The 17,865-nt window shown below is 24.9% G+C and overlaps 1 protein-coding gene across 1 annotated transcript; it reads left to right on the top strand.

Moving 5' to 3' along the window:
• Positions 1-228: 228 nt before the first annotated feature.
• Positions 229-3,238, top strand: LOC124909608 (pentatricopeptide repeat-containing protein At3g21470-like). The gene is made up of 2 exons (XM_047450273.1): positions 229-1,918; positions 2,696-3,238. Exon 1 carries the CDS (start codon positions 258-260, stop codon positions 1,824-1,826), a length of 1,569 nt encoding a protein of 522 aa, XP_047306229.1. The 5' UTR covers positions 229-257; the 3' UTR covers positions 1,827-1,918; positions 2,696-3,238.
• The last annotated feature ends 14,627 nt before the right edge of the window (positions 3,239-17,865 follow it).

Below are 17,865 nucleotides of genomic sequence, written 5' to 3'. Positions count from 1 at the left end.
TGATATTCTGAGTTTGAGTCCGTAAAACGGCAAGTTCTGTTTGTTTAGTTATTTGGTTAAGTGTGTTTATATGCTTTGCTTAATTTAGAAAACTTATTTTTGCATTTTTGATGTTAACACAGATAATTGTAGATTTTTTTCAATTTAGAAAAGTAACAGTAAAATGTAATTGAGCAAATATAAGTCATAGTGGTGCTGAGTCATATTATTTTGTTTTTGGAAGTTTCTTCTCAAACACTATGAACTAAAACCAAATTATGGTTCCTGATCAAACATCCACACCAAACCCCACAAAATTGTCGAGCGAAATAAGACGTTTTGTTTCTCGGGGTGCGTATAGAGAATCCTTTTCTATTTATATCTCAGCCCGTCGTTCTGGGATTTCTCTCCTTTGCGGAATCCCATTGCTTCTCAAAGCTTGTGCTTCCCTCGCTACCCTTCTCGATGGGATGGCTCTGCACGCAGAATGCTTGAAGATGGGTGTATTGTTTGATGTAATGGTGGGTACCTCTTTGATTCATATGTACGGTAAATGTGATGATATTATTGCTGCTCGTAAAGTTTTTGATTACATGCCTAAGAGAAATGTGGTTACTTGGAATGCATTGTTAGGTGGGTATATGAGGAATCACGATACTAATTCTGCATCTGTTTTGTTTGATCAAATGTCTGTTAAGAGTGTGATTACATGGAATGAAATGATCGATGGATATGCTAGAAATGGAGATATTCTAACTGCGAGGAAAATGTTTGATCAGGTACCATCAGAGATGAGGAGTGTGGTGACTTGGACTGTACTGGTTGAAGCTTATGTTAGAAATGGGGAAATGGAGTCTGCACGGGAAGTGTTTGATAAAATGCCAGTGAGAAATTGTTTTGTTTGGTCATCCATGGTTTCTGGGTATTTCAAGAAGGGTGATATTCAAGCTGCTAAAGCGATTTTCATGAGGATTCCTGATAGGAATTTAGTGAATTGGAACTCCTATATTTCTGGGCTTTCTCAAAATGGACATTCTCAGGAAGTTTTCGATTCTTTTGAAGAAATGTTAGCTCAGGGATTTAAGCCAGATGAAATCACATTGGTGAGTGTATTATCAGCTTGTGCCCAATCTGGACAATTGGGTTTTGGAAAAAGAATACATAACATGATAATACATATGGGAATTAAATTGAATCGTTATGTCCAGAACGGTTTAATTGACATGTATGCGAAATGTGGCGATTTAAAAACTGCTAGTTTGATTTTCGAGAATATATTATCATACAAGAACGTAACAGCTTGGAATGCTATGATCACAGGTTTCGCTGTAAATGGCTATTGCAAGGAAGCTTTAGAGTATTTTAGAAGAATGGAGGCTTCAACCGAAGAGTTGGATGGTATCACATTCCTTTCTGTCTTCTCGGCTTGTGCGCATGGTGGATTCGTGGAGGAAGGTTTGGAAATATTTTGGAACATGGAGAAACATCGTGTAACAGCGGATGTTAGACACTATGGTTGTATTATTGACCTTCTTGGAAGGGCAGGGAGATTGGAAGAGGCTTATGAATTGATAATAAGGATGCCCATGAATCCAAATGACACAGTTTGGGGTGCCCTTCTAGGAGCTTGTAGGATCCACTCAAACATAGTTATGGCAGATAAGGTTATGGATGAGATAGGAAAACTTGATTCATACTTAAACTCAAAATCTTGTAAAGATCCACATTATTTGTCGCTTTCAAATATATACGCGGCTGCTGATGATTGGGAGAAAGCTGAAGGGATGCGGAATATTATGTCCATTAAGGGACTTCAAAAAGTTCCAGGATATAGTGTTCATTTATGATTTGATTATACTAAAAGAAACTCAAATCCTGTATTTCATACACACCCTTACAACCACAACAATTATCGAGTTCAATTTCGCATTGTCTCCAGGTACTTTTTATGATTTACTTTGCAATTATGCATATATTCTGTGCCACATTTAAATATTGCCTCCGGATATTTTATGTACAATTCGTGTTACTACAAATTTTTTATCACAATTTCGGTCACAATCATGATCGCCTACTAAAATCTTGGAAGTTTTATGATCATAATCCAAATTAGTTTCTAAATCACGACAATTTTTGCCTTTATTTGGTATTAAGATTATTTTTGGATCATGTAAGTTATTTATTTTATTGTGATCTAGATTATTCTGATTTTTAACTAACATCAAATTTTTAAATATTATTTGGATGTGATAAGAAATAGCCAATAGTCTCTTGTTTGTTTGAATTTCATATTTCAAGCTCGAAAACCTAAATAAGTAGGAATGATGGTGTTAATAGTTTTGGTCTAACTGTAAGAATATGGTCGATTTCAATTCATAGTGGGCTAGATAAAATAGAGAAACGCGCCAAGAGTCCATATCATTGCAGTCGTTTAAAGACAGAAACTGAATCCTAATAGTCATCATAAGATTTGTTTGTTATTCTTTTGACAATCAAATGGTAAATATTTGATCTGTCTTTCATATTTGATCCATATATGAATCTATTCCGGAATATTATCCCCCCAATATTTGATACCTTAGATGTAAGCTCTCTTATGGGAATGTTATTCATTTGAACTTATTCATTCTGAACGCGACCTGAAAACAATGAATTTATTGGATAGGTATACTAATTTGATACATTGTATAATTTTATTGTTGGCTTATATGTGCAGATTTTTCAGAACTCTTGGCACGCCAAATGTGACACCATATGGCCCAGTTAAAGGAAATTAATAAACTGTTACTAACAACAGTCATTGTCCAACTGATTCAAAAAGAATGGGACATTACTTATTTTAAGTTAATATGAGTAAATGCTCTGCAAATTCATATGCCTATTCAGCTGAGAAATTCGTCTACCTGTTGTCTTTATCCACAAGGAATGATATTGTTTTCTATAAATATAAAGAGATGGTTTTTTCAAGATTGGCAATAGTACCTGTAAAACCACTACCTGGGGTGACTGAAAATTGTTGGCTTTGATAATGTAATGAGATAGTTCTTTCTTCACTAGCATCTTCCATTTTTTTTCTTTTGTAACTCCATTAGGTGCAAAATGGGAAGATGGGAAGATGGGCCAGAGCAAGACTCTTCTGAGTCTTCACTTTCAATTGGGTCATGTCGAAGACGAAAGATTCATATCAGAAAAAGGCTTGCTGGAAAGAGTAAATCGTTAGGTATGTATCTCTCCATTCTCCACCCCTCAAAATAGCATCTCTTTCAATTCATGTTTTTTGTCATCACCTTTAGGACTTGACAGCTTATCTTCTTGCCTCTAGAAATGCCCCCACACCCCCCAACGTGCACATGAACTCTCAATATTTGTCTTTGGACACTTCCCCACGGCTGATTGAAACTAATTGTGACTTGTTTGGTTCCAATTCACAAACTTCCGCTCACCTATTATAAGGAGTCAAAACCAATTTGGTCAGATAAAAAATATGCACTCATTTTAGTTCCTTCTATTCTATTTTCATTTTGCATCTTTCTATTTTCTTGTTTAGCCAAAACTATCTTGGAATGTTTAAATAATATTGGGGACAAGAAATGCAACAACCATCAAATACCCATAATGCACTTAATCATTTACTAACATAAAAGATAATAAATTAGGTAATTAAGAATAATAATGGATAACAAGTTAAATGAGTCGGGTGATGGTGGTTGGGGCAAAATAGGAAATTGAGCACTAAACTTAGTGGGTACTGAAAAAGGAGACACTCCCGAGCCCCCAACCTAGTCCTTCTTTCCTTGTTAATTACCCATTCAAGGAAACTTGGAGTTATGGATGAGAATAATAATGTAATTGAATGGATCCTACTTTCTTTGAGTTTGGTTTTAGTTCATTCATCTCCAAACCACCAATATTTCACCTTTTTTTTATTCACTAAGAAAATTGGTGCTATTTTTAGTGCTTTATGACATATTTATAGATATTTTTTTGTTTGGTACGAATCGGAAAACTAACATAAATTTTATTATTTAACATTAAGACGTTCTACATGTGAATTAAATTTTCGATCCTAGTCTTTTAAAAATTAATTTTGTCACTTAGTGTGTTTCTTTATATATATATAACATTATTTTTAAATAATTTATTATCATTAATTAAAATATTTTTATATTTTTAGTTCTAATGTTGTATTATCCAAATAAAAATCGTTAAAATTGAGGGTAATTCGATTAGTACACTTATCAAATCAAGAGTTTACTTTAAATAATAAAATTTTATTTTCAATAAATATTATTTATATATAATTAAGTATAAAATTAATATAATAAATAAATAATATTAAAAAAATCTATAATTATAGAATCAATTGCAATAGTTTATTTATTTAAATAATTAATCATTTGTTTAAAATTTATAAATATAAATTCATTTTATTTATAAATAAAATAAAATTAATATCATAAATTTAAAATAGTCAAAATTTAACTTAGTTAAAGTTTACCTAATTGATAAAAAAAGAAATTACTATAAATAATTGTTTGGTTAGATAGTATAAGGTCACATATATATTTGAGTTTTTTTAACTTGTTTAAAAGTAATACAATAACTAACCCACTAAATGGTTTAGTGAAAATCACTTTAGTTATTTAAGGTGAATAAAAAAATATATATATAATATTCACATCTTAAATAGATAAATAATTATTAGGTATGTTTTAATCCAACTTTATTTATTCAAATTAGCTACTATGGGCAATATGTTTACCCTATTGATTCTCTTATTAATTGAAAGTTTCATATTTTGCCATTAGAGCATTATAAGTAGAAATGAAATATAAAATTGATTTTTTTTATGAAAATTTTTTATTACTTAAACTATTGTAGATATATTTAAAGATAAAAATAGAATGAATAGTTAGAATGTAATTTTAGAACCGAATTTCAAATGATTTGATAATGAATTTTTCCACAAAGTGTACGTAAGTAGAGATTCTTGGTCCCCTCCACAATTGTGTCACATGGTTTACCACTGTATAGTTTATTTATTTATCTACCCATATTCCATTTTCCACTTCCAAATCATATTTTATTTCAAAAGTAATTAGCTATTAGAGTTATAACCGTACCATTATTTTTTTTTTAATTATAATTATGATTGGGTTTTTATTAGTGGGATGCTCTTTATTCTAGGAAGTTTCTATCTAGATAATCATTCTAAAAATAATATGATTAAAATTTATATTTAATTAAATAAAATATTTACATTATAATTTTGGTTATTATTCAACATTAATATTTATGTTAGAATAAACCAAAATTCACACTAATAATTTAAATTCCTATTTTAAAAAAATGAATCATATTTAAAAGAATAATAATATAAAATGAAGAAAAAAAAATAACTCAAATTATTTTTTAATTTAAGAGATGATTGAGATAGTTGTATTAGGGTAAATCGTGGTATTATATGTCACTAGAAGATAGAATCGACAATTTTTTTTTTATATCGTTGACGGTAACTAGTATATGGATTCTTTTGTGAAATATGACTAAAATTCACTAGATGATGTTCAAAACATTAGATAGTTGCTAAAAGGTTTGGATTAAGAATATTGAAACCTACACATTTGTGTTACCATCTCAATTATTTTTTTATGGATTATTTGGTTTTAGAGAAATTATCGAATTTTTAATAATCGTAATTGTCTGATGGGTATTATTCGTAATGTTATTATTACGACGTTTTCTAATGTTCATTCCAGAAAACCGGTGGAGTTGAGCATGGAGATAATCGTTATTCTTGTTAATATACGAACTCATAACTTATTTATAATGTGTTTATATTTTTTTATATTTTATGTTTTGTGAATTTTTTTTCATATTATGCTTTATTGTTGTATTTAAACAATTATTAATTAATGGACCATTTAAAAAATATCTATATAAATCAAAACAATTTTTTTAATTTTAACTTCATTGATTTTTTTAATTAAGAGATGATCTTTAGTGTTAGTTTATACATGATTAAAAACTTTATTAAATTGATTCTTATTTAAGATAGTAGCTTCTTAAATTAAAAAAAAAAAATATTATTTTTAAATTTTTATTAATTTGGTAAGAGTTTTTTTGATTTTAATAAATATTAAATGTTAAATATAAAAATTATTAAAATAATTTAATCTTTTATTAAATAAATATATATATATATATTTAAATCTAAGAAAAAATACAAATAATTCAACATCAAACAAGCCCTAATTATTGCCAGTTGCCATACCTATGACCTTAATAATCGAGTTGAGTTGAAGTCTATTGTTGTTTGTATGGAGAACCTAAACATATAGGCACGGCTTTTCTCTCTCTCACTCTCTCTCTAAACGTACGGCTAAATTTGTTATAATAACAGAGGATAGAGAAAAAAAAAACTCCGTGGGACCCACTTACCGATGTCAACGTGTCGGCCTGTCATGTTTTGGCTTTTTTTCTTAAGCTTTACCCAAAATAATTTAACTAATATCCTTATGCCTTGTTTGATTTTCAATTCAAATCTTAAAACTCTTCTTTATCGTTTTTGTCATGTTTGGTTCGATAGAGATTAATTAAACTTTACTCTTCAATCATTTTAAAATTGGTAATTAACGTATTTTGTTTATAATATTATTATTATTTGGTAATCAAACAAGGCTTAGAAAAAAATGTATAAAATAAATAATTTAAAACTTGATTCGTCGGAGCTAGCTGTAAATGGGTCCTACATTTTTTGTCCACGCCTCCCTAGGAGCTTTGTCGAATAAATCGGCGATTTTCTACGGCTGCCGAAATCTCTTTTTCTCTTTTCTTTTTTTATTATTTTAAATGTTTAAGCTTAAATATATTTATAATATTCAGCTTATTCTTCTTAATTAGTTGGAGGGTCTAATAAAAACAAATAATAATGGTTGGTACTCATTTGATAAAACAAACTAGTCACATGTTTAATAATATTACAAAAAAAATTTAATTGATATATTTAATGGCTTCGACTTAAATATTTGATTTTGTGATTATATTATTTAATAAAATTACTTCTCCCAATTTAAAAGACTTTTTGAATAAATATATAGATAGATGATGATATGAGCGCACTCTCATTCATGTAATACTACTTTAATCGGTGTTTCATATTCTTTCCTAATTTAACCTTTTTTGTTTTAGAATGAATATGGAGTATCATTGTAATTAGGGCTGCGAAAAAATCCAGAGAATTGGTAATCAGTTTTAACTGTTTCGGTCAACCGATTTTTTATCGGTTAAATGGTTCAGTTTACTTATTTTTCTAACGGTTAACCGGTAAACTGATAATAATTTAATTATATATTTTATATTTTATAAATAATATTTAATAATCTATAAAAAAAAATTATTTTTAAATTTTAAATTATAATTTTATAAAATTATTTGAAAAAAAAATTATAATTTATATAAAATTTTACAAAAATAAATTATGAACAAACTGAAATAATTTATTCAGATAATCATTATTTTATTATAACTTACAGATTCAACTACCCGTTTGATCAGTTAAAAAAAAAATTCAATCATATTCGTCTATATATGGTTGGTCAAAGACTAATTAACATAATAATGAATTTAAATTTTCTCAAAAAATATATAAAAAGCTAAAAAAAAATTAGGTATAAAATATATTATATCATATATTATAACATATTTCTAAATATATTAATAAAATATATAATAATATAATATATTATATTATAATAGTGACAAAAAAAATGAAAAATAGTATAATAGGAAAATGCAAATAATAATTTGTAAAATAAAATTATTTTATAAATTTATTACTTAATTTAAAAAATTAAATTATCGGTTCTTAGTTAAACCCGATTAACCGGTAACCAAAATCGGTAGAATCAGAACCGGTAAAACCGATAACATTAACGGACTGATTTATAAAATAAAAAGCAAAACTGATCTTAACCGGAACCGTTTAACCGATTAACCGGCCCGGTTAAACCCCCTTAGTTGTAAATAATATAAATTATTTTATTGAGATCATTTATATATAAATAGTTTAATAAGTTAAAATTTTATTTATTAATTTTAGAAAAAAATTCATTAAAATAATTTTATTAATGAAAGATAAAAATATTAAATATGTATTTTAATATATAAAATATTAAGAAAATGAATAAAGATACACGTGTCATTATAAAATAGAGTTTAAATTATTTTGTACTTTTATTTGGATAGACAGTTCCATTCATTTGGTTACAATAATCAACTTGTATTGGTCAAGTCAAATTGAAATTGCCTTTCGAATTTATAAATGTTTCAATTTTTTTTAACAACTCAATTTAAATATTAAAATATCACATTGGTAGCATATAAGATTAAGTATAAATTTCTTATGTAATAATATAATTTGTTCAAATAATTGAATTATTTTCATTTTTCATAAAAGTATTGTAATTAATGATAAAATACAAATAAAAAATTTATAGATATATCAATTAAAAATATTAAATTTGTAAGTTTTGTTTTTGATTAACTTCCATAATAGTTAATTGTTTAGTTATTAACTTTTATTAATATAATATTAAATAAATATAAAAAATATATACATAAATTATTTTTAAAAACAATTTATATATTTAATATTATTTTTGTTAAACGATTAATTGATTTTATTTAAATATTTTATTAGTTTTTAATTATTATTTATTTAGTTATTATTTATAAAATTATTTTTTATACTTTAATAAAAAAAATTATTTACAAGTATTATTAAATTAATTTTTGTATAATTAATTTGTTTTGATTACTTATTTAAAATTAGTTTACAAGTATGTATAAGATATATATTTAAAAAATTATCAAATCAATCAAATATTTAATGATGTAATCAATTGAATATAGATTAAGATGTATGGTTAATAGAGTATAACCGAATTTAAATTTATATAAAAACAACCGATTAAACTCAAATCGCGATCAATTTTTTTTTAGTTGGTATCTCAATTACCAAATTAAAATGTTTGAAATATTTTGGTTAGTTTGGAAAATACACATATAATATACTACTATGACTTACATAGATAGAAACTAAAAATAAATATGTATAATTTTAAATAAGTTGACTATCATCAAATAAAAACATTCATAGATTAACTAATAAACTCAATTCAAACTAATCATAATCTACTATTTGGGAATAATATCAATCCATACAAAACATGATACATGAAAAGAATATTCATACAAACAATATTTATTAAGAATAATGTCATACAAACATACAATCTATACATATTAAACCATAAGTGTTCTTAACATGATTTTTTTTTAATCCAAGTTTATTTACTGATCACTGTCACAATTTTTTATTCACGGTGAATAATTATTACATTATAAAATTTATTTGAAGAATGTTTAAGGTAGGCGAAGTGATTGCGGTTATATTAGTTTATTAGGACTTTTCTATGATTAAGTAACATTGTTTGAGTTACTGTTTAAGTGGTGATATTGTAGACATTTATTTCGTTACCATTTCTATAATTTGTAATTTTGAATTCCTAGCCAAATTTTGTATTTTCAAATTACTCTTAATAATCTCATTGCATTATAATTTTTAGGCTTTAAAGTTACTATTTGAGTTGTTATTTTATGTTGTATTTAGTAATTAGTACCATTGTTTGTAAGCTGTTGTTTTGTACTATTTCTATAGGCTCACGTTTTGTGGTCCATTAAGTTAATAATATATGTTCAGTTAAAAAGAGAAGAATAATAATTATGAAGGTAATATACATAAAAATAATAGTCACAATAATTAAAACTTAAAATAATAATATTATTTTTAAAATAATAATGACTGCTATCTTTTGTTACACCAACACTTTTTGAAAAACTTAAAACAAAATATTAAAAAACAAGATATATATGAAAATAGACATTGTATTAGTTTTGTATTCTAAGATATGTAAACTAAATATTAAAAGTTCTAAATTTGTGAATAACTTGTTGTTCTTGTTTTTAGAAAAGGAATAATCTTTTTATTGAAATAAGAAAAAAGATAAATAATTGTTTTTGAACACAGGAAAATCAAATTATTTATACTAATTAATTGTTAATTTTATGAAGATGTCAAATTAATTCATTTGTCTATCAATCAATGAATTATAAATTTGAAGTATGAATATTAGGCCTGGTTAATTTGTTATTTATTTTAAAAAAAAAATCATACAAAATCAAACATTAGTTCACTCCCGTTTTATCTATTACAACACTCAAATCATTAATCAAGATACTAAAATACATTTTAATTTAAATTATTATTTTATATTTTATTTATATATATATAAATCAATTCTTTTACCAAAAATAATTATTAGTTTCACAAATTTATCACCTATTATTCAATTTTTCTCTTTTTTAATTTTAAAAAAAATTCATAAACGAACAAGCCTGTAATAGTAAATCATTTTTAATGGTGTTGATATTGTTTATATTTTGTATATTAATTAATTTGTAATGCACCAAAATATTAAGAAATATATATTATATTTATTTTCTTAAGATTAGCAATTTCTTAACCCAACCTCAAAACACAAAAAAATTTAAATTTTGGTTATGTATTTTTAGGTCCAGATAGAAATCAAATCAATTCGTTTTAACCAAAATAATAAACATGTCAAAATCGAACTGACTTAAAATTATCCAAAATATACCCCGTCAACCCGTTTACAAAAATTTTACGTAAAAGGTGGTCGGCCATTTGTCAAGGCCCAAGAATTCGCTGGACATCTCAGCGACGGGAGATCTCAGCGACGGGAGTCAAGGGGTGAACCCTAGCCCAACCAAACTCATTCGTTGAAAGTGAAACTCAGCATGGTTTTGTGTTTGAACTTTTATACTCAATCACTTCAAGGGGTGAACCCTAGCCCCCAACAAATTAATTTTTAACGACCCATTCGTTGAAAGTGAAACTCGACATAGTTTTGTGTTTGCACTTTCATACTTAATTACTCATTTTCACTCGCAGATTTAAAGTTTTTTGTCTTTTGCTCCAAATTTCAGCCCTCCGTCACAAAAATTTGAAACTTTCACTTCCGCCTTTTGGTGACTTCCTCTCCCACCCTCCTTCTCATATTTGATAGCGTCTTTACTTACTATGATGTAGTCATTTACGTTAATGCGTATAGTCATATTTATTTCTTTTATTGAATTTGTGATTTAGTTTTATTGTTATTTTATGTTGATGTCATTTTAATATAAAATAAAAGGATGCAATATTAATTGTTCAATATGAAATCGAGTTGGGTTCGAGTTGGGTTCGAGTTGAGTCACGTCAATCAGGTTAATCGGATCAAATTTATGTTCATTACAAATAAATACACAAGGTTCAGATAGAGATTTTGACATTAATTATTAAACATACAAGGTTCATATTAGTGTCGATCAACTCGTCAACCCGAAACGACGTTAAATTGACACCCACCAACCCGAACATGCCTTAAATTGACGTCCCTAATTTTTCTATATTATAGGATTAATTTGTTATTTGTTTTTTAATTAAGAATGCACCAAAATATTTTAAAATATATATTTATATTAATATACTTAGATGACATAATGATTGAGTTTTTAATGTTCTTAATGTTTAAAATGGATTTATAAAGTTTATAATATAAATACTCACAAATACAAATAATCAAAATAAAATTCAAAATAGGTGACCTAAGGCAAATCAATAATCAACATTTTTCAATAAATTTTCTTCCAGGCATCTTTCCTATGACAACTAATAAATTTTGTGTTATATTGTGATGATTTTTAATTTTATTTTTTTATTGCCTAAAATTATATGTAGAGTAAGTAGTGACTACACAATAATAAATTTAATGCATAACAATTAATATAACTTTATTCCTTCATTTTATAATTATTGTCACTATAATAAAATAATTCATAACAAGAATAATACCCAACAATAATATTCATAAAGAACAATTATTAATGTTATGAAAACCTCTTAATTAATGTCTCATCTATTTTAGGCCAAACATGTTGTTTTGACTTTAAGTAGAACTTTTGTGACTTTGTTTTTATGCCTTCACAAACCAAGTTGAAATTGATTCCCCATTATTTCAATATAAAATATCACTATTCAAAAAATAATAATTATGTTACTAGAAATCATTTTTGACACCTCATTATATAAGTTTTCATTTTTTATTAGTGTATTAAATTGTTAAAATATTTAGCACAATCATTTCATGTAAATTTTTATCCCATGAATTATATAACAAATTACTTATATATTATATGAGAGGAACTAAAATAAGGGAAAATAGTAAAATATAATAAATAATAATAATAATGGGAGTGTGAGAAAATGATTAGCAAGAGGTTCCACCATAAGAAATCTTCCTTGGGGGAATGATACACTTACATACACAAATCACAATGGTGGGCCCACATAATTATTTACCCTAATTGTGGGGTTTACCTACTTATTAGCTTTACTTTACTACTTTTTTGGTCCCACACAAAAGAAGGTGCTTGTCATATATATACTTTTTTTTATTATTATTATTCATTAATATTGTTACTATTATTTGTTTGAATTTATTTTTTAATATAGATAAAATATATTTTTAATATTGATTATCTCATTCAAATGTTATTTAAATCATATAGTGTTGTAAAAATAACTTAATTAGATGAGTAATTAATTATAAGTTATTAATATGCTCTTATTCAAACTATTAATCTAATAAATATTTCAAAACCTAATTCCTACTCTTCATATTTCAAAGTTTGGAAATAATATATTGAAAAAGACATTAGTATAAATATGAATTAATTATTAGAGATATATATTTTGTAAAATTTAGTACTATAGTAGAAACATCTCTACTATGTAATGGGGGTGTGTGAGCACTTTTTATTTTTTTATTTTTTTAATGAGATAATATATGTATAGACATTGTGATGATAAACTTGTCTGATATTGATAATAATCATTCAAGACATTAAGGATTTATTACAATTTGTTGAGAACATACTTTCCATTTGTTCGACTTCGATAATAATCATCGGAAGACATTAATGATTTAATATAAATCTTTCGTATGTCCACGATGAGAACATACTTTCAAATTTAATTATAGAGTCGGGATTATTTTTTTATTATCTTATTTTCTATAATTTTGAAATGGTAACTTTTTAATAATTTTACATCTTGAGGGTGAATTGAAACTTGTATCCTAATTATTATTAATTAAGTATTTTAAATTTATTCTAAAATGAGAAGATTTATTACTAATATATATCCTATCAATAAATAAAGAGATAGAAAGAATGGCTTACTTAAAATTTTCAAATTAGTTGTAAAAGTTGATGTAGGTCCACCATCTCAATCATAGTCAATTTTCATGAAAAATGGCACATCAAATTTGTCACATTCATTTTACCCATTATTTCTTATCTCTAAATAAATTATATTTAATTTGATCTCCCCTCTCATCTCATGAGATTAATTGTTGTGGTGGGGGAGAAACCTTTTGAACACACGTAAGGTCATTTTTTTATGCACCTTTCCCTTAACTTTAGAATTTGTTATCCTATATATAGTTACAAAAATACTTAATTATCAAATAACTAGAGATTTATATTAAGGGATTCACTACATCTAGGAATTTAGGTTGACTCTAAGCATTTGTTTTTTTAGCTGGGTAATGTTTTTGTTATGATTTTTCTTTTATATTTAGTCGAGATATGGATAAATTGACATATATTCAAGTCATTGAAAATGCACATGATACTAATGCTAATAATATATTAAGTTTGGAGATAAAAACTTAACAACTAACGGACGTAACTTGTTTTTTAGACCGTTTAGATAAAAACAACTCATCTCACAAAAATACAAAAGGGACAACTCACACACTTAAAAAACAAAATTGATCGAAACCTTAACATTAAAATGTTCACATTAAAAGTCTTACATGTTTCCCAAATAATTGAAGCATTCATTCTATTAAAAATAGACATCAATATGTTCTGTCCATATAATCCATAGTATAAATGCAAAGACCAACATTATTTATTTTTCTTTCTTCTAGCTATGACCCAAATGCCACTCATTCCAAAGTGAAAATGTGGATAATACTTTTATATATTTATTTTTGAGAATAAAATATAAGCATTGTTCTGTTGAGAATTTCGGATAGGAATATTGATAAATTCAATTTTTTTTCTTTCATCTCATTATAACCCCTAATTCTAATGCATTATGGATATTTTTTAATTCTAGAAACAACCTTATTAAGGAATGTTTAATTTTGATTGATTTTTATCTTTTGATATTTTGCACTTTTCCAACTAATTTATAAATGACTATCTTAAAACTTATTTGGGCTGTATTATTTGCATTTTCATCAGACAACGGATCAATAATCAATCATGCACTAATTTCATTAAAATATCAAAATACTGTTATTTTATTATTTCTATGTTTTTAAAATGTTATATACTATACTAATTTGATCATTTATAATTAAAATAATCACCTCTCGATAAAACAGTATAATTTTTTTTTTCTAAGAAGTGCTGATGATTTCAAAATATATAAACTCAATTCGGACTTTAAAGCACTCTTATGCTTTTGTTTTGTAATTTTTTTTTTCAATTTAGTACATAGCACCTTATAAGGATCATAATTTAGTAAGAGGAATACAGGGAGCACGAATTTGGGGAGCGACTCGTACAGAGCGAAAGTGACCTCGCTTTTATACGAAAGTGACCTTGCTGTTATACAAAAGAGACTTCGTCCTTTTTGTAAAACAATGAAGTCTCTTTTGTATAATAACGAGGTCATTTTCGTATAACAACGATGTCATTTTCGCTGTACGAGTAGCTCCTCCAAAATCTTACTCCCAATCATTTTTTATATAGTAAAGATATTAATCTATTTAAAAATACTTTATATTTTTCTCGATTAAAAAATAATCTGAGAGACATATTCATAAATTATCTAAATCCAAATTTGTACCAAAAAAAAAAACAAGTGTTTTCAAACAAAAACATTATAATAAATTTTGGGTTATATATATTGACCACGTATTTATTTTTATAATAATGGAAATATATTTTATTATAGTAGATAATATGTAAAAAAATTATTTGACTTTTTTCTAGATAATATTGTTGACTTTTATCATCTGACTTTTGTTCTAAATAAAATGAAAAGTTTTCTAACATAAATACACTTCTTCATTTAACTTCATGTATAGTAATAACTCTTTATATGTACAATCATGAGAAAATATTGAAAAATACAAAATTCATTCATTTCATACCAAATAGATAAATAATTAATATTATAATCACTTAAATTTTTTTGGGAGGAGGTGCATATGTAATCCAATATTCCTATTTAATTTATTATCAATCAAAATAACATAATTTATTCATCTTTAATATTGTTTAACAAATGATTAATTAAACTTAGTGTGTAATTAATAATTATAATGATGTTTAATTAGAAAAGCATAATTAATTGCTTAACTAGCTATCACGACTCTAGTATTGATCATAAACAGAAATTAAGCAGTGTAATTATGTAAGAGTCTTTTCTCAATAATTACAATTGCATTAATTAATTAACTCAATTAATTTGTGTAATTATTATTATCATTTATATACTATGAATACTTAATTGGCTTCCAAGCACTAGTTATTATTTGATTAATTAGTTGTTTTTTTTAAGGAAAACATAATCAAATTAATAAATAGTAATACCAATCATTATATATATATCTCTAATTCTTTTATAAGTACATTTAAATGTTCTTAAACATTAATTAACTTTATATGTCCGTTGACCATTTAGCTTAATTATTTTTCAAGCTTCCATCACTGCTATTTAGTACTTTGAGTTGGTTTCATCCAGCTACTTTTCTTTTTCATTAAAAGTTAAAAAAATATAAATATAATATCCCAAAATATTAATTATTTTAAATTATAAAGTAAATGTATTTTATTATAACTAGATTGGATTGGATGGGAGAGTTAAGTTATAGTTTTTTACATTAAAAATAATAAATAAATAAATGCATCTTATTAAGTTGAAGTGTGTGATGATTTTATGAATGATTCTTTATTTATTTAGGAACATATGTTTGTGTGATTGAAAAATGTATATGTTCTTTTAATTGTAAATGTTTATGCTTAAATCATATTTTTATTTTTTAAAACTAAAATATTATTTCAGATACATATCTGAAACAATTTACTTTTTATAAATTTCAAATAATTGAGATAAAAAAATATTAGTTACAAACGAAAAGTTAATAATTTGATAAAGAAATGTTGTAAATATGGTAAAAAAAAAATTAACCCACTAATTAAGAAAGCTTAAGTAATCAGTGTGTTTTTAAGGAAACTAAGGTCACGAGTTCGATTCTCACTTAAAACACTTCAATGAAAATGAAAGTCATAATATTTTAGTGTCATGTTATCTTCCAACTAAAATGTTTAAAAAATAATTATAATTCTTACCATTATGATTATGTAGGAATTAAGGTAGGTTATTACTAATTGTTTTTATTAATGGAAGTTTTAAATTCAATTAGGGGAAGTTACTGTCCAAAGATTTTAAAAGATTTATTTCATTCATCCAAAATTGATTTTTTTGATATTTGTTCTCTTTTAAGAATTTTCTTTTTTGAGATATTAATATTAAATTAGGGAACTTATTCCACTTTTAGAGTTCTAATAATAAGTTATTTTGTTTGTTAGTCTTATTTTATTATAAATTATTTTATTTCTCTTTAATCTTATAATTCATCAAATAAATTATAGGAAGTGATCAGAATGCTAATATTCTTCCAACACAATTTAAGATAAAATAATCATAGAAACTGTGACATTGTCATACTTAAATCCTTTATATATTTAAGAGATATTTCATCTTTATATAATTAGATCTAAACATAAGATAGATAAAATATAAAGTTCACCTATACACAAGATAACAATAATTAATCATAAACTTATGTTCTTAGTGAATCATTGTCATTCCATCAATCAAATGGAATCTTGTGTGAGAATGTGTGAGATTAATTAATTAATTAAAACAAAATTTTGAAAAGATAAATTATTTCTTTTATATTTCCGAACAATTTCAACTTTATCTAATGCTTTTTTCTAGAAACAATTTAAAATAGTGAAATAAATAATTCATTTATCAAAAAAAAATATATTAAGATCCAAAGAATAAGTTAGGCCTTGTTTGATTTGTATTATTTAAAAAACTCAAAATATCATTTTATTCTCTATTCTCGTTAATCACGTTACTAAATTCATTAATTAAATTATTAAAATACTCATTATTATATATATATATATATATTAATACATTTTAAGTCTTTTTACTAAAATAAAATTATCATTTACTCAAAAATCATCAAAAATAATTATTTTTTTCTTTTTCTATGTTATTCAAATAACTTCTCCGATCAAGCTTGTATTTTTTTTGAACAAAATATTTGATTGAGATCAATGAAAGAAACATAAGTATTCGTCTTAACCGTTTTTTTATTATACATTAATATATATATATAGTAACTAATAGGATAGGTAGTTTACATGGTAAGAGTCTAACTTAAAAGATTAAAAAGTCTTCGATTTTATTTTTATTAAAATATCTAAGTTGAGATGGGTTCTTAAAGAGTTTTTTAAATCCAAATATATATATATATATATATATATATATATATATATATATATATATATATATATATATATATATATATATATATATTTTGTTATAGTTTAAAATTTATATGTTATTTTTATTATAGTAAATTTGTAATGTTATTTTTTATA

This window comes from Impatiens glandulifera, chromosome 7 (genome assembly GCF_907164915.1).
Source record: "Impatiens glandulifera chromosome 7, dImpGla2.1, whole genome shotgun sequence".
In the NCBI taxonomy this organism is placed as follows: Eukaryota; Viridiplantae; Streptophyta; class Magnoliopsida; order Ericales; family Balsaminaceae; genus Impatiens; species Impatiens glandulifera.
The sequence above is the reverse complement of the archived record's forward strand: the minus strand, read 5'-3'. Positions and strand labels throughout refer to the sequence as shown.

Bases quoted from the DNA above. Each gene is read 5' to 3' on its own strand.
- LOC124909608 (XM_047450273.1), top strand. From the start codon at position 258: ATGGTTCCTGATCAAACATCCACACCAAACCCCACAAAATTGTCGAGC.